Genomic DNA, 23,167 nt, shown 5'->3' on the forward strand with positions numbered 1-23,167 from the left:
AATGAGAAAAAAAAAGAAGACGTAAAGAGAAAATATGGTAAGAATAATCTTCAATTTAAAAGTAGTAGTACTACGAATTTAGCTTGATTAACCTATTAAGAAACAGAAATTATCAAAATCAAAAAGAGAGAGAGATGGAAATCATCACACTAGGTATCTATTTAAATGGCTTATTTATTTTTACATGCTTATTAACAAGAGAGAATAAACCAGAGCACTGCTCTGGCGTGTGTGATGCCAGGGATAGAACTTGAAACCTATGCTCACAAGTCTGACACCCTATCTGCTTCATCACCTCCCAGACCATATACAGAGTTTTAAAAAGACCAACAAGCAAACAGACAAGAACAAACAATATCTTACTCAGAAAATAAGTATCTGGAAAAAGAAGCATATAGACATTTTCAAAATAAAGAAATGAAACTAACTCTATCCAAAACAAAGCTGTAATGTATGGTTTTAAGACGTGAAGTAATAGTGGGACCCCTAATAGTAAAAAAGAAAAAGTTTGGCTACATCTAATTACATAATCCTAAAATCTCTAAGACAGAAGCTTTCAAAGACAAATTCTCAGTCATAGTATGCACTTGTGGCATACTACTTTTTAGAAGCTGGTAGACCCAGGAGACAAAAAATTAGTAGAGATATGAAAGATTTTCTGGCTAGGGATAATCCAGAAATAGAACTCAGGACATGTATTTGTGAGGCAGGCCCAGATTTCATCACTAGCATCACATATACTTGGGTGATGCTCTGACTTTTCTCTCTCTTCTTCATAAAATAAGTAAATATGACATGACCCAAGTTTGAGTCTATCTCCCATCACACTTGAGGAAGTTTTGTACTGTGGTCTCTTTCCCTTTGTCTGTCTGTCTGTCTGTCTGTCTCTCTCTCTCTCTCTCATTCTGCCTCTTTGTATCTATAAAAGTCAGGCTGGCATTGACAGGTTGATCCATACCCTTAGTCAGACCTCCCACCTTCTGCATCCCATAAAGAATTTGGTCTATACTTCTAGAGAGGTAAAAAATAGGGAACCTTCCAATGGAAGAGACAGGATATGGAATTCTGGTTGTGGGAGTTGTAATCTTCCCATCTCATAATATTGTCAATCATTATTAAATTACTAATAATTTTTTTAAAGTCAGGTTAGAGCAGTGAGCTCCAACAGCAACCAACAGAGAGAGAGAGTTGAGAAAGAAAGATCTCTCTTTTAAGTTTTGAACCAAAAATTAAGAGGTTTCATTGAATCTGTCTAGAAAGGCGTTGTTGCTTTCACTGTACATAGAATATTTATGAAAGTAGAATATAAATGAACCTGCATCATACAGAGTATATATTTTAAGTGTACTGAAATTTAATAAGAAACCAGTAAAAAGAAAAAAAAGATGTTTGTGGGAGTGGGGGGAAGAACAAATACTAATAAGACAGCTAAAAATTATCTAAGCTCCTTTGTTTAAAAACCAAAAAATAAATTTCTGAAGACCTTAGAGTTAAAAGAGGATATTACAATGAAAATTACAAAATAGATAGCTCTGAGAGACAGTGAAAATAGTATAGATAAAAACATGTGACCTAGTGCTTTAAACCTTTTTTTTAGTGGAATATGGTAATGAACAAGCAAATGAGAAATGTGGTCTGGGAGGTAGCTCAGTGGCTAAGGCACTAGACTCTCAAGCATGAGGTCCTGTGTTCAATCCCCGGCAGCACATGTACCAGAGTGATGTCTGGTTCTTTCTCTCTCTCCTATCTTTCTCATTAATAAATAAATAAAAATCTTTAAAAAAAATGAGAGATGAAAAACTAGTCTGAAAAAAGACCATAAAATAATTGTATTGAAAATAATTCGAAAGAGAAGGAATAGAAACTTTGACAAGAGAAAAGACCCATATAAAAAAAATCATATCTATATATACATATGTATATATATACATATATACATATGTATATATAGATATGATTTAATAATGATTACAAAGATTGTGGGATAAGAGGGGTACAATTCCATACAACTCTCACCACCAGAGTTCAGTATCCCATCCCCTCCATTGGAAGTTTCTCTATTCTTGATCACTCTGGGAGTGTGGACCAAAGATCTTTATGAGGTGAAGAAAGTAGAAAGTATATCTTCAAGATCAGATTTTTTTAAATATAAAGAACCAAATTGAAACACTAGAAATTGTTAATGGTTTGGGTCATTTAGCCATCAAATCATAATTTTCGAACACATATTTATATTGCATAGGGAACCATTGAAAGATATATTAAAAATTCTGAATCAGAGATGAGCAAATGTTAACCACTCTAACCTCACTAGAATGCCAACCTTTATAAAGCTTGAAGAAAAAAATTTACTAGTGGGCGACTGGCCTAATAAATTCCTCTTCTTGTCCTCCACCTCCTCCTCCTCCTCCTCCTCCTCCTCTTTCTTCTTCTTCTTCTTCTTTTTTTTTTTTTATTATTCTTTGACTCTTAGTTGGAGAATCCAAAAACTGCCAAAGGTCAGATATTCCATTATAAATTTCATCTCTGTATATAACTGAGTACTTTATCTTTTAGCACCAAGAAACCTCAGTAATATGTTTCAAAGCTTAGCTTTCAACCCCCTTTGTATCAGACATCATAACTGGTGTCTCCATTCTGCAGATAGGATATGCCTCCCATGTAGATTGTGTACAGGTCAGAGCCTGCTTTCATTTTTGAATTTTTTTATGTGTGTGTTTTCAGAAGAAGAAAAAAAACAATGTGTAAAGTTTGCAATAGTCTTAGAAAAATTTACTTAGAAAAATACACAAACACACATGGTGAAACACACATAGGTAAAACACTCATGTATAACTTCCACAAACACACATCTGTTAAGACAGACTGACCTCAGCAGGAGTACATCAGGCTTCACTATTTTTGCAGATAGATCGGCTGGGAATATCAATTTCCTAAGAGTACTCAATGGCTTACTTTAAAGCAGTGATTAATAAGAATGGACAAGTTCAAGAAAATGTCAGCAATAAATTTAAGCAGTCTTCATATCTAGCCTCAGTGAGTGCTCCAGTTAAGTAAAAAGCCTTCAAAAGAGTGGTGGTGGTGGTGGTGGTGATGGTGGTGATGGTGGGAGAGGATCCAATATAAATTAAGCTGAAGTAAAAATTTACCTTGATTTGTTTCAAATAAGATGTTTATTTCTAGGACAGTTAGAACTTCATTAATTTTCTTTCTTAAATATTTTTATTATCTTTATTTATTTATTGGATGGAGACAGAAATTGAGATGGAAGGAGGAGATAGAGAGGAAGAGAGACAGAGATACCCGCAGCACCGCTTCACCGCTTGCAAAGCTTTCCCCCTACAGGTGGGGACCAGGACTCCCACCGGGTCCTTCTGCATGTGACATCAGGTGTGTCACCACCCAGCCCTGAACTTCGTTAGTTTTCTCATGAAGAAACAACATTAACATATTCAATATGGCTCCTACCCCATGGCATGTAGCAAAGAGTAACATAATATTCTTAGAAAGAATATAGTAAAGTCCATATACCCAGTTCATCACTAACTCCTTTGTTCTTCCACGGGACTGGAGATGGAGTGGATTATTTTTCTTATTGGTGAAAAGGGGAATTCATCCACAGAATGTCATTTGGGGGGGGGGGGCGATGGCACACCTGGCCGAGCACACATGTTGCAGCACACAAGGACCCGGGTTCGAGCCCCAAGTCCCCACCTGCAGAGAGAAAGTTCGCGAGTGGTGAGGCAGGGCTACAGTTGTCTGTCTCTCTCCTTCTCCCTATCACCCCCTTCCTTCTCAATTTCTGGCTGTCTCTATCCAATAAATAAAGATAATTTTTAAAAAAATTTAAAAAAAGAATGGCCAAGTTCAGGCATTTTGGGGACACTTTGTAGAACCAGCTCCCAAAGCTCCAGATTCCTGTCTGCCTCTTTGATCCCTGCTTAGTAACTATACCATGAATGCTTCTTGGATTAGTTTAAGAAATCCTGGGAGGGTTTCTTTGGGTCCCTGTCTCCATAGTCTATTCCCCTGCTCACCTCTACTCCAGGTATCTTATTCTCTGCCATTATCTTTTAAGAAAAGCAAATTACTTGAAGCCACCAGAACCTTCCTGATCTGTAATCTTTGTATTCAGATTTATGCCTAGTAATGATCTTATACCATCTGCCTTTTTCTTCTTGAAATTCTTTCTTCATTCTTTCCTGTGCTGTTTTCTTTTTACCTATAGTGTGTATAAACAAGCAACCAGTTTCTGCTTCAGATGTCTTCATCTCCTGATGCTTCCTGGTCGTTTCCTGATTTATTTTTCATTTCTATAAGAGTAGAACCTTTTGCTTCCACTGGGTCTTATCATTCTCTTAAGTCATCATATACTTTCATTAATGCATTTAGTTAATTGATTGAACAAACATTTATGAAAACTCTTATTACATACCTGATTCTGCTCTTATCTTTGAAGTTTGGGCATAAAAAGGCAGGCCTAACCTGTATGAAGTTATGTGTTATAAAGGGAGATAAAAAAGATGGTAGGAAAAGGAATGAACATCTTATATTATAAAGAGAGAATAAAAGAAATATATTGAAACTGGTGCATGCCAAATGAGACACTCTCCAGGCACAGGGAATATCAGCTGCAGACCCAGTTGTCTTTCGAATGTTCAGCATAAGAAAGACCAGCCCAAAGAAGCCCAAAGGAAGAGAGTATGTAGCTACTGAAGGCAGGCAAAGTCCACAGACGTGCAGACAGGGCCTGTGTTGGCCAAAACTAGTATTTTTTTGCTTTATCAGTTTATTGGGGGGGGGGGGGAGCTAATGGTTTATATTACAGTTGTTGACACAAAGGTACAGTTTTTCATCTCCTGGTAAAAGATGTCTACAGATCAAACATTCTCACCCCCCAATTTGGGTCCTTTCCTATAATCCCGTACCTGTACCCCAAGTTTCTCTCTACCCTCCCCCCCATTTCTTCCTTCTTAATAGACTTGCTTTATATTTTTCAATTACTGATTTAATACTGTTTTACAAAAATTCAGGAATCCAGTTTCACCTCTATCTCCTCCTCCTCCTCCTTCCCCTCTCTCTCTCTCTCTCTCTTTTCCCTCTCTGTATAACTCACCATACCCTATATCAGTTGCAGGCCTGTTCCACTATTCCCTCTAATAGTGACCATAGTTTTTACAAAATCTAAGAGAGACCTTGGTTACTGTTTGTTTGTTTTCAAGTTCATTTTATTTATCTATCTATATTCTACATCTAAATCATACCATCCAGTAGTTGTCTTTCACCTCTCTAATTATTTCACTTAACATAATAACCTCTGGTTCCATCCTTTTTGTCCCAAATAATATAATATCACATACTTATTTTTTTTTTTATCATTACCAGGATTATCATTGGGTTTTGGTCCTGCACAAAGACCTCACTGCGCCCTACAGATATTTCTTCTCTCCTTGCTCTTTCTCTTCCTCTTTATCCCCCTCTTTCTTCTCTTCCTCCCTCCTTCTCTGTACCCCCCCCTCCTTTTTTTTAAGAGATAGAGAGAAATTGAGAGGGAAGGGAGGATAGAGAGAGAATAAGAGAGGCATTTGCAGTAGTGCTTTTCCGCTCAACTGCAGGTGAGCAAAGGGGACTTGAACCTGTATCTTTGCACATGGTATCATGCTTTACCAGATGTCGCATTTCCTGATCCTAATATGTCTATGTCTACATCTATGTATATATTTTATTCTATTTTATTTTTGTGATTAATAATGGGTTACACAATTGTAAGAAACACCACACCCACCACCACAGTTACGAGTACCCACCCTCCCACCTGCCAAAGATAACCACCATAGTTCTCACAAATACTTAATTTGTTCATTTCTGGTTTTGTTTGTTTGTTTACAAGTTTACGTGTAACGGTTCTCTAGATTCTACATAAGAGTTAAACTGTCCAATAGTTGTCTTTCATCTCTTATTTTGCTAAGCATAATCATCTTCAGTTCCATTCACTTTGTTCCAAAGGACACAGAACTGTCTTTTGTTCTCACAACAGCATTCCATGGAATATCCCATAATTGTCCCATAATTTCTTTAGCGAGTCATCTGTTGGTGGGCATTTGGACTGCTTTCACCGTTTGGCTATTGTGAATGATGCAGAGATGAATCTAGGGGTGCTTATATTTCCTTCAAATTAGTGTTTTATTGCCGTTTGTGTAAATGTCTAATAGTGGGGTTGCTGGATAATAAGGTATTTTCATTTGTGTTTGTTTAACTCATCTTTGTACTGTTTTCTAGAGAGACTCTACTAGATTGCATTCCCGCCACCAACAGTGTTTTAGTACACTTTTGTTGATAAAAATGACTCTTGCAAAATGTGTGCTGAATTACATAAGTGATATTGACATCTAATTATGTTACTTTACCCCCCCATACACAGGAAATTATGCTTAATGATTCTATGTGATTAAAAACTTTTGGTTTTTAAAAATGTATTTATTTGAATGATTTAATAGTGACTTATAAGACTATAAGATAACAGGAGTATAGTTCCACAATATACTGAAAGTTTTTGTTTGAAAGACCTTCTATTTTCATACCCTCTCCTGGAACTAACTAACTAACTTCCTTCCTTCCTTCCTTCCTTCTTTTCCTCCCTCTCTCCTTACTCCTTTCCTCTCTTTCTTTCTTTCTTTCTTTCTTTCTTTCTTTCTTTCTTTCTTCCTTTCTCCTTTCTCTTTTTTTTTATTTCACAGAATAGACAGAAAGTGAGAGGGAAGGGAGATAGAAGTAGAGACACCTGCACCATCGCTTCACCATTCATGAAGCTCCCTCTCTGCAGGCGAGGAACAGGGACTTTGACCCATAGTCTTTCACAGGGTGATGCCCAGCTGGGTGTATTACTGCCCAGCCCCTGCCAGTTGTTACTGATTCATCCTCAAGGCATCCTGCATGCTCAGCTTCTCACTCATTTAGGTTTTAATAATGTATCACTTGGACCATTACAAGAGTTCTTGAGCCCTCTCTTCACTTCTTCTGTGGACATATCTCATTAAAAAGCCTCATATGCTCTTCTACACATTGCTTAAAGTTGATCATTGCTAAAGGGTTCTCCGTAACCTTTATGTATCTCTGTTGCCTGATGAATTGAGTCCAGATTCACTGATGAGATCTTTAGTCCATCTCATGACGGAACTCACACTTCCCCTTTCTGTCTCCACTGCTCAGATCCCATCTGCTCCAGGAAGACTGAACTCTTAACCAGTCTGCATTCCTGCACTGTGCTTTACCTCAGCACATCCACCACCTATAACCCCCTACTTTACTTATTCTAATTCAATGCACTGAGTTAATAAATAATTAAAGCACCAAATTCAGCCTAAAAAGCATGTAGGCAAAAGTCCTGATTGGCCCAATTTTTAATTTTCCCAACCAAACAGCCCACAATCAATTTTGACATGTTTTCTTTTCTTTTTATTTATTTATTTATTTATTGGACAGAGACAGTCAGAAACTGAGAGGGAGGAGAAAGATAGAGGAAGAGAGACAGAGACACACCTGCAATGCGACATTGCTTCATCACTCATAAAGCTTTCCCCCTGCAGGCGGGGAGCGGGGTCTCAAACCCAGGCCCATGCTCCCTGTAACGTGTGCGCTCAACCAAGTGCACCACCGCCCGGCCCCCGTGGACATGTTTTCTAATGTGCCTCACCATGTACAAGATCCATAGCAGAAGCCAAGCTAACAGAGAAATAGCCCTTGTACTCAAAGAATGCAGTGATTTAATACAAGAAACAGGTATATGAATAATAGAAAAACACTGAAGCTGAACATAGATCTCTCTCTCTCTCTCTCTCTCTCTCTCACTACTTACCATTTCATACTTTTACTAATTCCAGGTTTCAGTAGTACTTATCCCTGTATTCCCCTTCAAACCTTTAGGATCACTGATTAGAAACAGTGAAAATAGCCTTCTTGATTCTGTATATATTTATTATGCCACTGTATAGCGTAGATATCAATTATAGTATTTTTCCCCAAACCCACACAGGTAGAATCTTTGTAGTCATATCACTAGAAACAGCTAAAATGCTCTTGAAGACTCTGTATGTATTGTGCAGAGAAGAGTATTTTCATATGAAAATTACATATTATGTAGTATATAGAACTGTATAACAGGAAACGCAGTATAGTGTTAGGGTATAATGGCAAGCACAGTATTATGACATCATATTCTTTGCTATTTTAAGCGTTAGCATTTTCACACAAAAAAATCTAATAGTAGGAGGCAGCTACATAAAATACCTAAAACCTCCTTTTTATCAGATCAATGCTTTTTCACTTAATGAAAAAACTATTTTCAAGAAACCAGAATTGAAGTTTCTTACACATGTCGTTCTTCAGTTCCAGCATGTCAAAGGGCCAGCCACATTCACACGCCTTGGCTGCCAGGGGTCTTCCATAGGTGCTGATTAAACTCTTATGGTGTAGCCCAGTCCCTACTATGCTGCACCAGCTCTCCAGTTTCAACAAGCTGACTTGCTCTGTGGTCTCCCCCAGCTAAGCCATGCTTAAACAGTTTTCCATTATTTTTTAAGCTAAATTCCCATTTATGTGGAATGCTCTCATCATACGTCAGTTTTTACCTAGATCATCCTCCTTTCCAGGTGCAAGTCATATCCCTGCTCCCCAGAAAAACCTTTTCTACCCAATCTAACCTGAAGTGACTTCTGCTGCCCTGAATTTCTATAGCACCACTCCTTTGAGAATTCATGTTATATAATCAGATACATCTTTGTGATAGTTTTCATGCTGCACTATAAATCTTATGTCTAATTTTTTAGTAATTATTTACTTGGCAAGTAAATGGATGGATATTTATAACCTATCATTATTTTACATGTTGTCTTAGGGCAGGGGTAAAACCTTATATTCCTTAGCTTCTCGCAGATCACTTAGACAAGTACCCTCCTCATAAGAAATCAATGTATAATACCTAAATAACATAGTTCTTATTAAAAGAGGCCCTGTGTCGATTCTTTTCTAACAACACTAACTGCCGCAAAATCATAGAGTAATTGTACTAAACAATATACTATTAGTGGTTTATTAAAGTATAGCTGACCCCCAAACTTCATTAAAATCTGAGATAACTTTTCTAGTGGGTTTAGCCTCAAATAAATAAACCTGTGGAATGTAATACACTGTGTGCTGAAAGGTTCAATCTTTTGTACCATTAAAGATAGATCATCTACTGTGAATAATAGGATTGACTGCAGTTACCAGTTCCCTGTGGTGGGTTACTCATCTCAAGCAAGATATTTCCCAGGAAATGACATTTTCCTTTGCTTCCACCCATTCATTAAATATCACAGGTAAAGTAGGTATGAAGAGCAAGAGGATCTTAGCTATGATCTCTCTCTCTCTCTCTCTCTCTCTCTCTCTCTCTCTCTCTCTCAGATCATGGCTCAGCTCTGGGTTATGATGCTGTGGGGGACTTAACCTGGGTCTTTGGAGCCTCATGCATGAGAGACTCTTTGCATAACCATTATGCTATCTTCTCCCACCAGCTATGATTAATGGTTTATAGTCAACAATAAAATACAGTAACAAAAAATAAAATCTAGTAGTTTGTATAACATTTCTCAGTTTTCCATATAACAATTCAAAACAGTTCTAGGTCCTCTGACATCATGTTCCAAGACCTGAACCCTCCCCACCAACACAGATTCCTTTACATTGGTACAATACACAAAACCCAGTCCAAGTTCTGCTTTGTGTTTTCTAATGTTTCAACTTCTTTTTAAAAAATTTATTATTGGTGATTTAATAAGAATCAACAAGATTGTGGGCTAAGAGAGGTACACTTCATACAGTAACCACCAACAGCTTGCTATATCCCATATCTTCAAGCTTCATGCTTAAAAATAAACAAAGAAATGGAAAGTTTTGTGCGCATCTTAAAGGAATATGTATCAAAGAGTAAGAATAAGTAAATAGCTATTTGAGGACCATTAAAAAAAAATCTCTCTGGTTCAGGTAAAATAGCCCATTCAAATGGTGTGTCTGCTTAGCCATACCTGTACCCAGGGTTAGGGTTCAGCACCTACCCATCATTTTGTAGGACGCTTCAGTACTGTGGTATCTTTTCCTCTCTTGATTCTCTGTTTCTCTCTCTCTGTCTACAACAAGTCGTCCTGGAGCCAGTATATTACTTTGATTCAGTTCATTGAGGGGTCTGGAAAGATAGAAGGTTTAGGTCAAGACTCAGTTTGCTTCTTCTTGCTCCTTTTTGCTCTTTGGCTTACATTGAGACCTTTGTTTCCCTTCTCAAGTCCACACCCTTTCCTTCAATTAAGCCAGCTCCTTTCCTCAGCCTACTGTTTATGTGTCCTGTGGCAGATTTCACATTGCTTACTACACTCTCCCCCACACCAGATAACTTCTTTTCAAATTCCTGGTTAGCCAGTGTTCTTTCAAAAATTGCCTTACGTCTTGGTTCTTCATGGAAGCATTGATTGATTATGTGAATCAAAGTAAAAGATCATTTGTTGTATGCATAATAAAATGTAATCTTTCCGTAACCCTGAAGGATGGTGCTCCCCATACAGAAAGATATGCATATATAGACATTATGAAAGTGTGAGCCTCATTGCTAATTTAATATTTGCTGAGAGCACAACATTAATTTAAAGGTATTCTGAAGAGATTCAAATGAATTAACTGAAAAAGAAGAGTGAAAAAAAGTGAAACAGAGGGCAAAAAAAGAAAAGTACCCAATTTTTAAAAAAGTTTTTTATTTATGAAAAGGAAACATTGACTAAAACAAAGGATAAGAAGGGTACAACTCCACACAGTTCTCACCACCAGAACTCTGTATCCCATCCCCTCCGCTGATAGTTTTCCTATTCTTTACCCCTCTGGGAGTATGGACCCAAGGTCATCGTGGGATGCAAAAGGTGGAAAGTCTGGTTTCTGTAATTGCTTCCCCATTGAACATGGGCGTTGACAGGTTGATCCATACTCCCAGCCTGTCTCTCTCTTTCCCTAGTGGGGAAGGGCTCTGGGGAAGCAGGGCTCCAGGACACATTTGGTGGGGTTGTCTGTCCAGGGAAGTCTGGTCAACATCATGTTAGCATCTGGAACCTGGTGGTTGAAAAGAGAGTTAACACACAAAGCCAAACAAATTGTTGACCAATCATGAACCTAAAGGCTGGAATAATGCAGATAAAGAGTTGGGGGGGGGGGTTTGTCCTCCATTTTATAGATAGCTAATAGGCATATTTGAGTTATATTCCAAAGGGCCTTTGACTATATAGGGTTTTTTTTGTTTGTTTGTTTTTGTTTTGTTTTGTCTTTTTCTTTTTTCCCTGGAGCCTGAAATCTGATATGCAGGTGGATCCAAGTTATTGTCTGGGGAGATGATGTCATGGCTGGAAAAAGGACCAGAAAGCTGGATCAGGGAAGAGGGTAGCTCTCTAATATGGGAAAGGGGTATAAATATTATTGACTGTAAACCCCATCTATTTGATGTGATTTGGGGCCCATATTCAGCTTAGGAGCCTATGTGACCTCTGCATCCCTGTAGATCTGAGCTCACGTTCTGTGGTCATGAGTAGGAACATTCCAAGCTGCTCCAATATCGACCCATCTTCCTCAGGTGTAGCACAGAGTATGTTGTCCAGCCTCCCTTAGGAGGATGGAACATTCTCTATTATTGTTGACCCAAGTTGAGGGCAAGGTCCTGTGGGGGTCCACAAAGGGGTCTATTGTGTTGATCCTGATAGAAATGACCAGTAACAATGGAGAGAGAGATTTATTTGAGTTCTAAGCCTATCATGTCTGTTTGGGAATCTCAAGATTCCCCGATTAGGGCCCTAGCTGATGAAGTGGCCCGATAGTGACTAAAGAGTCATTGTTAAAGTATGCCAGTCTTGCCCTTATTCAGCTTTTGCAGTCCTTGCTTTGCTAAGGTGAACTTTGGAGTGAATGAGAAAACTGTAATAGGAAGTAGGTGAGGAGGGTATCTAAGTCTAAGTAGACACTATTTCATTAATGAACTTGATACTGAGTCACTACAGAGTATATTGTGTATTTTTACTTTCAGGTATATATTTTGCCCTAATTTATGGATATATGTGAACATATGCTCTATCTCATGGGACCTGGTCTATATCTGGGTTTTGGGACTTTGTTAGGAAGTGAACCTCCTGTAATGGAATTGGAGAATCCTATGAAAGAAAAGATCTCACCCGAGTAATGAGGGTGAAGGGTTGACATTCCATGTCTGCAGGTTTCTGGACACAGTCTGAAGTGAAGCATGGTGAGGTGGTACTCGTTGCATTGATTGGGTTGGGATCAGCAGATGCAATATCATTTGGTATGACTTGAGAGAAGCGTGCAGGAAAGTGAGCCCCACCCTAGAGGTTCCAGGACAAGGGGAAATAGAGGCTCTATAGAGGAAGCAGGAGGTTCCTGCTGTCTTAGGGTTTTAGAAGACAATAGATAGTTATTGCTATAATCACATTTGGCAATTGGTTAACTTTGAAATATCTCTTTGTTAGGATTTGCTGTGTTATACACAACATCACCATAATGTATGTCCTTTGACATTATCTGTATATAGCTGTGCCACCAGTTGTTTCTGTTCTCCCTGGTCTAGGCTTTTAATAGAGTCAACATATCAAAGACTCAGCCTATGTATGAAAAAGATTATGTCTGTGCTTTAAAAAGTTTGAGACATTCAATCATTTTCCCCCTCTCATATTAAATAGTGATTTATATGGCTACAAATTAATAAAAGTGTACATAAACACCATTCCCACCACCAAAAAGACTGTGTCCCATTCCATCCCTCCTCCCTCCACCCCTCCCACCTGGTGAAGCTGAAAATCCACGCTCACCCTCAACCCAGAATTTTTACTTTGGTGCCTTACTCCAAATTCAGTCAAATCCTCCTTTTAGTTTTCCTTTCTGTTATTCTTTCTCAGCTACTGTTTATGAGTGGGATCATCCCATACTCATCTTTATCTATCTGACTTAACTCACTTAACATAATTCCTTCTAGCTCCATCCAAGATGGGTCATAGAAGATGGGTTCATTGTTCTTAATAGCTGTGTAGTATTCCATTGTGTAGATATACCACAAGTTTCTCAGCCACTCATCTATTGTTGGGCAACTGGGTTGCTTCCAGGTTTTGGCTATTACAGTTTGTGCTGCTATGAATATAGGTATACACATATCTTTTTGGTTGGGTGTTATGGAGACCTTGGGGTATATCCCCAGGAGAGAAACTATTGGGTCATATGGTAGGTCCATGAGTAGCCTTGTGAGAGTTCTCCAGACTATTCTCCACAGATATTGGACTGATATACATTCCCACCAGCAGTGCAGAAAGGTTCCTCTGTTCCCACAGCCTCTCCAGCATTTGTTGCTGCTGTCCTTTTTGATGTATGCCATTCTCACAGGGGTGAGGTGGTATCTCAGTGTTGTCTTTATTTGCATTTCTCTGATAGTCAGTGACCTGGAGCAATTTTTCATATGTTTGTTAGCCTTTTGGATCTCTTCTGTAGTGAATGTTCTGTTCATATCCTCTGCCCATTTTTAGGGTCATTTGCTTTTTTGTTGCTAAGTTTGCTGAGCTCTTTGCATATTTTGGTGATTAGTCTCTTGTCTGATGTCTGGCATGTGACGATCTTCTCCCATTCTGTGAGGGGTCTCTTTGTTTGTGTGATGGTTTCTTTGGCTGTGTAGAAGCTTTTCAATTTGATGTAATCCCATTGGTTTGTTTCTGCTTTAGTCTTTCTTGCAGTTGGGTTTGTATCATCAAAGATGTCCTTGAGGTTTAGGTGGGAAATTGTTCCACCAATGTTTTCCTCTAAGTATTTGATAGTTTCTGGTCTAACAGCCATGTCCTTGATCCATTTGGAGTTGATTTTTGTTTCTGGTGAGATAAGGTGGTTCATTTTCATTCTTCTGCATGTTTCAACCCGTTTTCCCAGCACCATTTATTAAAGAGAGCCTCCTTCCTCCATTCAGTACATTGGGCCCCCCTTATAAAAGATTAGATGTCCGTAGGTGTGGGGATTTAGTTCTGGGCTTTCAGTTCTGTTCCTTTGGTCTGTGTGCCTATTTTTGTTCCGGTTCCAGGCTGTTTTGATGATGATGGCCTTATAATATAGTTTGAGATCTGGGAGTATGATGCCTCCATTTCTGTTTCTTTTCCTCAAAATTGTTTTGGCAATTCTAGGTGTTTCCTGATTCCAGATAAATGATTGTAGTTTTTGTTCTATTCTCTTAAAGAAGCTTGGTGGAACTTTGATGGGTATCACCCATCAAATTTGTTTAAGGCTCTGGGGAGAATATTCATTTTGATGATATTAATTCTTCCAATCCATGAGCATGGGATGCCTTTCCATTTCTTGGTATCATTTTCTATTTCCTTGAATAGTGACTCATAATTTTCAGTATACAAGTCTTTCCCTTCTTTGGTCAGCTTTATTCCTAGGTATTTTGTTGATTTTGCTGCAACAGTGAATGGGGGTGATTTCTCGATGTCTTCTTCAGATTTAGTGTTTTCATAAAGAAATGCCACTGATGCTTGTACATTGATTTTGTAGCCTGACACGTTGCTATATTGCCTAATAATTTCCAGTAGTTTTCTGCTGGATTCTTTAGGTTTTTCTGTGTATACTATCATATCATCTGCAAATAGTGAGAGCTTGACTTCTTCCCTTCCAGTCTGTATTCCTTTGATTTCTTTCTCTTGCCTGATTGCTATGGCAAGGACTTCCAATACTATGTTGAAGAGTAATGGTTATAGTGGACAGCCCTGTCTAGTCCCCAGTCTGAGGGGGAATGCTTTCTGCTTCTGTTCATTGAGTATGATGTTGGCTGTAGGTTTGCTATATATCAACTCCACTATCTTGAGGAATTTCCCCTTTCTTATAGAGTTTTGAGCATGAATTCGCGTTGGATTTTGTCAAATGCTTTGTCTGCATCTACTGAGATAATCATGTGGTTTTTGGTTTTGCTTTTATTGGTGTGGAAAGTACCCATTTTTATGTAAATAATTGAAGCTTTGTATTTCTTATTATCAGTTATTCATGCACAAATATTTACTAGGTAACTGTTACATTCCAGCGCCCAAGTTAGGTATTAGGAATTCATTGTTAACCAGTATAACTCAGAGTTTGTTGAATAAAAACATAAAGTATACCACATATTCAGTGAGAAATTGCTTTAGATAAGTAGAAGTAACAAACTGATAAGAAACAAAGAGACTGATAAGAAACAAACATCAGGGGGTTGGGTGGCAGTACAGTGGGCACATGGCACAAAGCGCAAAGACAGGCTTAAGGGTCCCAGTTTGAGTCCCAGGCTCCCCACCTACAGGGGAGTTACTTCAAAGCAGGTGAAGCAGGAATGTAGGTATCTATCCTTGGCTCTCCCTCTTTGTCTTCCACTCCTCTCTCCATTTCTCTCTGTCCTGTCCAACAATGACAGCATCAATAACAACAACAACAATAAAACAATAATAGCAACAAAAAGGGGGAAAGCAAATTAAAAAAAAACAAACAAAGATCAAAGCCAAGTTTATGCCAATAAGTAGAAGGGGTAATTTTTAGAGTCTGTTCTTTCAAAGCTGTTCATATCTAATGAGCAAAAATGTAGTTCTGAACACCACCCTTCTAAAGATGAAAGTAAAAAATCTTTAAGTCAAGGAGTTTATTAAATAAAGACTCTTAAAATATTTAAATGAAATACTTATTGTTCTATTTGGGAGAGATGAGCATGTATATGTCATTATGCCACAGGGAAAGAGGGGAATTTATATTTATGAAATAATTTAAGAGTTAACAAGGAAAAAAGAAAGACTTCAAATCAGCTCAACATTTAGACCTTTTTTTTTTCTTCGCCTCAACAACAACAGTAACAAAAGAGTCTCAGAAGGAAAAGGTAGAAGAAACCCCATTGCTTGAGGTATTAAAAACCAGATGGCTCAAAACCCCAGAAAATAGTCATGTGGGATCAATCCTTCACAGTGTGAAAGCAAAGGGATCAGACTAGTGTAATTTGGGTTTTGAGTCTCTAGCTTAGCAATGCTATGAAAATGAAGATTTACATTTCCTTGAACTTTTTCATAGTTTCTTAACCCTCCTTATGTTCTCACAACATTCTATGTTGACTTTTGTTAGAGTGGGTCACACAGGAATTCCCTGTTTCCTTGGGTATCTCTTCTGCTAGCTCCAAGAATTCAAAGTTTATTGAGTTTTCTTCCTGCCCTGCAGAAACGCTGTGTATTCTGGGTTCTTGAAATACTCCCGAACAATGGTTTTGCATTTGATTCAGCTAGAGCACCAGGAGTTTCACAATTTTGATGTTAAATTTCTTGGTTTGGGAATATCACACTGAGGAGAATATAAATTTGTTTCACATTGTACAGACCTGGGGTTTTGATTTCTCACAGGAAACCTTTCCCTTCCTCCTCTGACCACCACCATCTAGAGTCCTGAAAGACAAAAAGCTTCCTTGTGGTTTTCCTGGACTGGGGGAGGAGGGAGTCTTGGTCCTAGCTTTCTGCTCTCATAATCCTGATGCCAAGTCTCCGGTATCTGAAGATGTTATCACCACCAAGCAATTGGTTAATCTTCTGTTATAAAGATACTCCATTTCTTTCTTTCTTTCTTTTTAATACTATTATTTACTGAATAGAGAGAGAGAAAAATCAAGAGAGAAAGAGGAGGTAAGGAAAGAGAGGAAAAGAGAAATACATGCAGTACTGCTTCACTGCTACTGAAACTTTCCTCCTACAGGTGGGGACCAGGGGCTTTAACCCCGGGTTAAATATTTGGTGAATTTTAAAGTGAAGAACTTAAATGGCTGCTTATTACTATTTATGGAAAATGACATTTCTATATACAAAGAGTTGTTCAAAAGTTATATTAAAGATCCAGCCACACCTGAATGAACACTTCAGTATTATAAGCTAAAAATAATACATATGTGCATTTGAGATCATGTAAATTGAGGTTTAATGTTGTTATTTGAGAATATATCTTTAAAATGGCATTGACATTCCAGTCTAATGAAATTCTTCTAATTTAAATAACTTGTTATATTCCTATTTCAATCCATCATTTTCCTCCCAGAAATTAAAACCAGCTTTTGCACTATTGATTTGCAAAACTTACATGACATAAACATTATGTGACAGAAGTTGTTTTTTATTGAGAGAGAGAATATCATCTTAAAGAAACTTGTCATCTGGAAATGGGAAAGTCGCATAAAGCAATTTTATTTGTATCATGGCTTTTTCACTGTTGGCTACATTTGTGACAGCCAATTTAATATTATATATTAACAATATTTTGCTTATGCCTGATTGATCTGTAGTAAGATATTTTGCTCAGATTCTTCCTGCTTAGAAAGTATATGATTCCAGTTAAGTGCTAATTATGAAGAGCATAGACTTTATATATAGGCATGCACACCTTATGATGCATAAGGATGCTGGTTCAAATGCCTAGTCCTCACCTGCAGGAGGGAAGTTTCATGAGCAATTGAGCAGGTCTCTCTCCTTGACACCCCCTCTCTCTCCCTCTCTCTCTACATATATGTGTAAATATATATACATATATATATATATATATATCACCATCTATCAAAAAAAGAACAATAAAAAAGGAAAACATGGAATCTTATGAAGTCATTGTTTTTGAAGTTAAAAGGGATGAAAGATTCAAAATTCCATTAGTACATACTAATAGAAATAGCCCTTATGAAGAAGTATGGACTCAGAAAACCATGAATATTAATGTAAATTGTACAGTTATAATGACTGAGCTATGAAAACAGATCCTCATTTTGCTGGAAAAAAAGTTGTTAGGATTTTTATATATCAACAGAATTTAATGTTATATGTTTTATTTTCAAGGACACTAAAGACAGTAAAGGTTAATATGATTGCAATAGTAAAACAAATCTTAGTTGTGCATTTTAATATAATATTGGTAAACATCTGCTTTATGAAAGCCTAACTGAAGTATATTGAATATTTGGGTTTATGAAGTATGTCTTTGATTTGTTTTGTTTCGGTATCACTTTTTCAATATATGAAAATACCTACAAGACAAGCTCCTGCTGAATTTCTGGTCACTCTGTCAAAGAGCTCGGAGTGTGCATTGTCAGTTGTTTAAACATTGTTAAATTCATTGTGGGCTGGCAAGAAGCATCTGGGAGCCAGACTTTTCCTGTGGACACATGCCAAGTAGTGTATTGTATTTCCTCATGAAAAGTGAACTATATTGAGATGATTTTTCTTCTTGGGTTTTTATTTTCCAACCCACAAATTCTTTTCCAAAGCTAAATAGAACTGTTTATAACTATCTCAGTTCTTCCATAGCTGGTTGCTAACTACTTAGTGTTTGTTTTTTAGATGAAGTAGATGTAAATAAGACATGCAATTAAAATAGTTCCTTGATTTTAACAGTATTCTCCAAATTAGACTGTTGAGGCAAGTCCATGTGTCATTACACAAATTCCCTTTAAATCAATTATTTGTTCTGAAGAAGTACAACAAACATTGAACAACGCCTTGAATACTGCATTGGGGCATGCCACTAAGTTTATGTGTTTACTTGTATGATTTAATTGAATAGAAATATCAAATTGCATTTTACTATGCATAATTATGAAATAGTACTTATTTCAACTAAAATGACATGAAATTTATAACATGTCCTACCTCACTTGAAAAAAAAAAAGTACCTGAAAATTTATGGTTTGAGGATTAAAATGAAAGTCTGTTTCATCATCCTAAAAAATAGGCGAGGGGTAAGTCTTGGAGCCCTGAGATTGACCAGTCCCCAAAGTGGCAGGGTTTTGCCTTTGGGGACTGACATGGTTGCTCCATGAGACATCTTGGAACAAAATTAAGTGTGACCTTAAAAAAAAAAAAAAAGTAAGACTTAATTTATCCATCATCTACATTAAAATACCTTGGCTCTTTTACATAAGAGTAGGCATTTTATTTGTGTTGTCTTTATTTATGCAATCCAAGTAAGAGATATTTTGTAAGTGAGAGTTCAGCTTAACCCTGTAGGGGCCCAAAACTGAGCAAGTGTGTGTACGTGTTTAAGTTCTAGTTTTTATTTTTCTGTAATTTGAAGAACATCAGACACCGTTATGCAGGAATGAGTGCCAGCACCCTCTTCAGATGAGCTTTGTGGGCCTGGCCTCCCTTGTTCTTTTGCAGACTCGCCTTTCTTCACTTGACAATGTCTTTTTATAAAAATGTCCTAGTTCCAGACGATCTTACCATTCATTGGCATGATAGCATATTTTATGATAAATTTGTCTTTATATCAAGAAAAGACCTCTTATGTTAAAACCAAAGATATAATCTATGCCCAGCTCCTCATAGATACATGAAAATTTGTGTTTCAAGAATGCCATTCTTTTGTGTTACGTTAAGTGCTTTTAATTTGCTACATTTTTCATGTCTTACTGCAGTCAAATCTGCTGAGGAGCTATAGCTATCTTATTCAGGATTAATCAATCTTGTAAGGTTTCTGCCTAGGGTGGAAGCTGCTCTAAGCTCCGCTTGCTTTAGGGCCTGGCCTTACTCTGTTTTTTCATCATATTCTGTCTCTGAGATGGAAGTGATGGGAGGTGATTTTTCCATTTGCATGCTGCCTTCCACTGGGAAGAAAAATGGAGGGGGAAGCTGCCAAGCTTTTCACTTTCTGTGACTATTACAAACTTGACTTTTCTATTTTTGAACAGTGTGCACTATTTTTCAAAGAAGCTATTTTTTGCCACTCTATCAGAGTTAACCAAGTTATTGTATCACTGAAGAGTGTTAAATATATGTTAACATGATATCATGATAGTAACTTCTCCATAAATTGCACGTTATAACAATGGGTTCCAATGCTGTTTAATGAACAAACTCAAGGACCAGTTAATGATGCAAGGTCTTATATAGAAAGGGCAGAAAAAGCACTTCATAACCTGAACTTTTCAGACAGACCACTGAGATTCAAATCCTCATACTACTCCATATAGCTGTGCCGTGCTGTGCTGAACACATTACTTATTTTATGCCTCCCCTTCTTTATCTATAGCATAAAGCTCTTATATGATTTTGAGGATTAAATTATAGTCAACTACCCCTCTCCCTTTTTTGTTAATTAGATAAGACAGAGAGACAGGGAGTTAGTGAGGGAAAGAAAGACACCTGCAGACATGCTTCACCATGCATGAAGCAAACCCCCTACAGGTGGGGAGCGGGGGCTCGAACCCAGGTCCTTGTACTCAGGAATATGTGTGCTTAATCAGGAGCACCACCACCCAGCCCCCTTCTCTGTGCTTAACCAGGTGCACCACCACCCAGCCCCCTTATCCTTTTCTTTTTTCAGATACAGCTTAAACATTGAAGTAGCTTATTTAAAAATGAGTGGGGTTGAAGGCTATAGGAAATGAGGGGAACTGCTGCTGGGCACAGATTTATTGTGGAAAAAAAAAATTAAGAGCAGTTGTCATCTTTGAAATTCAGCATAGCCAGTGAAGAAAAGACATATTTGCCCTGACTTTCAGAAGGAAATTATTTATTTATTTATAAAAAGGAAACATTGACAAAACCATAGGATAAGAAGGGTACAACTCCACAGAGTTCCCACTACCAGAACTCCACATCCCATCTCCTCCCCTGATAGCTTCCCTATTCTTTATCCCTCTGGGAGTATGGGCCCAGGGTCATTATGGGGTGCAGAAGGTGGAAGGTCTGGCTTCTATACTTGCTTTCATACTTCTATACTCGCTGAACATGGGTGTTGACAGGTCGAGCCATACTCCCAGCCTGCCTCTCTCTTTCCCTAGTGGGGCTGGGCTCTAGGGAATCGAACTCCAAGACATATTGGTAGAGTTGTCTGTCCAGGGAACATCATGCTAGTATCTGGAACCTGGTGGCTGAAAAGAGAGTTAACATATAAATCCAAACAAGTTGTTGACTAATCATGAACCTAAATGCTGGAATAGTGCAAATGAAGAGTTGGGGGGGGATCTCCATTTTGTAGATAGCTAGTAGGCCTATTTTAGTTGTATTCCAAAGGTCTCATGACTATACTAGTTTTGTTTGTTTGTTTGTTTGTCTATTTGTTTTCCCCTGAGCCTGAAATCTGATGCAGGTGGATCCTAGTAATTTTTAGAAGATTAAGGATAGGTATAGATGTACAAACAAGTATTTTAAAATATCATTTAATCTGAAGTGGTTTCAATGAAGGAAAAAAGGTTGGGGGATTAAAGTATATCATTGTCACTATGCTAGAATCAATCTAGTACATCCAATTTTATGAAGGGACATACATCAACTATTGGATGACCTAGTGTAACTAAAGGAAGTCTGAAAATAGCTATAATTTGTGAATTATGCTGTGTACACCAAAAAGTATACAGTTCTTATGTTTTAATTGTAGTAGAATTTTAGTAGAATCAGTAATTAGATAAAATTAATTCATCATTTTTGACTTGTTCCTTTCCTGTCAAGAATTACCTCTGATAAGATTGGTAAGAAATAGTAGAAGTTCAAGATAGGCAAAGAGATTGTAGTAGAATATCTCATTAACCAAAAGCTTCATTCAAAATCCACTTAACAGATTTATGGAAAACATTTTTTCATTCCAGTCCCTATACTAGGCTGTGGTAATATAAATATACCCTTGGGAAGTTCACACTTGGAGGGAATAGTAGGTAAGTATAAAGGTGATTATAGTACCCAGAAAGCATTGAGAATGGAGGCCTGTACCCAGAATGTGAGAACCCCAAAGACAAGAACGGTCAGCTGCCTGGAAGGGTTTGAGGAGAGCACCCATCTTTGAGAGAGAAGTCGAATTGTGCCTGAAAAAATGAGTATGAATCATTTGTCCTCTGACCAGGTCAGACCGTACCACAAAACAATCAGTGAATGAAGTCATTGAGCTACCATCACTGATTCTGAGGCAAGAGGAAAGATGTTAGAAATAGGGAGAAGGAACACTTCTGCACTGCTGGTGGGAATGTAAATTGGTCCAACTTCTATGGAGAGCAGTGTGGAGAACACTCACAAGGATAGACATGGACCTTCCATATGACCCAGTAATTCCTCTCCTGGGGATATACCCTAAGGATTCCATAATTCCCAGCCAAAAAGATATGTGTACTCCTATGTGCATAGGCACAATTCGTAATAGCTAAAACCTGGAAGCAACCAAAGTGCCCAACAACAGAGGAGTGGCTGAGAAAGTTGTGGTATATATCCACAATGAAATACTATACAACTATTAAAAACAATGAACCCACTTTCTCTGACCCATCTTGGATGGAGCTAGAAGGAATTATGTTAAGTGAGCTAATTCAGAAAGATAAAGATGAGTATGGGATGATCCCACTCATCAACGGAAGTTGAGAAAGAAGAACAGAGAGGGAAACTCAAAGCAAGATTTGACTGAATTTGGAGTAGGGCACCAAAGTAAAAACCCTGGGTTAAGGGTGAGGGTGTATGTTTGGCTTCACGAGGTGCACGGGTAGTAGGTGGTGGTGGGGAGGGTGGGATGGGACAGTCTTTTGGTGGTGGGAATGGTGTTTATGTACACGCCTATTTATCTGTTGTCATTTAAAAAAAAAGAAATAGGGAGTCACACTATGAGCTTGTGAACGTCTCAAAAAGTGAGAAGTCATGTCAGTGGTAGTGAGCAGGACCTCATTTTCAAGGCCTCAGGGATAGATTATCCCTTGAACTACATGATGCCAGAGCTGAGAGTTTGCATGCACACTATCTCTCATGAAAATTCCTTTTTGAAAAGAGTAGAAAGGGACCAGCAAAAGACTATGGAGAGGTTGGGGTTAGGAGAGTGTAAAAAGAGTCTTTGGGTATTGATGTACCCATGTGTCAACAACTATACTGTTAACCATTCACTCACCCCCCCAATATTTTTTAAAAGGGGGACCAACAATGTTACTCACTTGGATAGTGTACTTACCTATTTTTTTCATGTGCAAGATACAGTGTCAAGCCCAGCCCCACTGCAGAAAAGGAAACTCCTTTGCTTCCTTACCCCACCACTCCCATACTTGTCTTCTGCTTCTCAGTCTCTATCTGAAAAAATCAACCCAGAGTAATAAAGTTCTGAGGATGGAGACACACAC

General features: G+C 37.9%; 1 protein-coding gene across 3 annotated transcripts in view; it reads left to right on the forward strand.

Annotated features, from left to right (window-relative positions):
* SKAP2 (src kinase associated phosphoprotein 2) overlaps positions 1 to 23,167 on the forward strand; it is a 150,633-nt gene that overhangs the window by 89,349 nt on the left and 38,117 nt on the right. Inside the window, exon 10 of one of the 3 annotated variants that reach the window (XM_060196061.1) lies at positions 3,286 to 3,627. The exons of 1 other annotated variant lie outside the window; for it this stretch is intronic. In XM_060196061.1, the coding sequence (XP_060052044.1) occupies positions 3,286 to 3,422 (137 nt within the window). In that variant the 3' untranslated portion in view covers positions 3,423 to 3,627. Of the gene's footprint in view, positions 1 to 3,271; positions 3,628 to 23,167 lie in introns of those variants that run through there. One more of the 3 variants, XM_060196062.1, reaches the window with a different exon arrangement.

This window comes from Erinaceus europaeus, chromosome 8 (assembly GCF_950295315.1).
Source record: "Erinaceus europaeus chromosome 8, mEriEur2.1, whole genome shotgun sequence".
Classification (NCBI taxonomy): Eukaryota; Metazoa; Chordata; class Mammalia; order Eulipotyphla; family Erinaceidae; genus Erinaceus; species Erinaceus europaeus.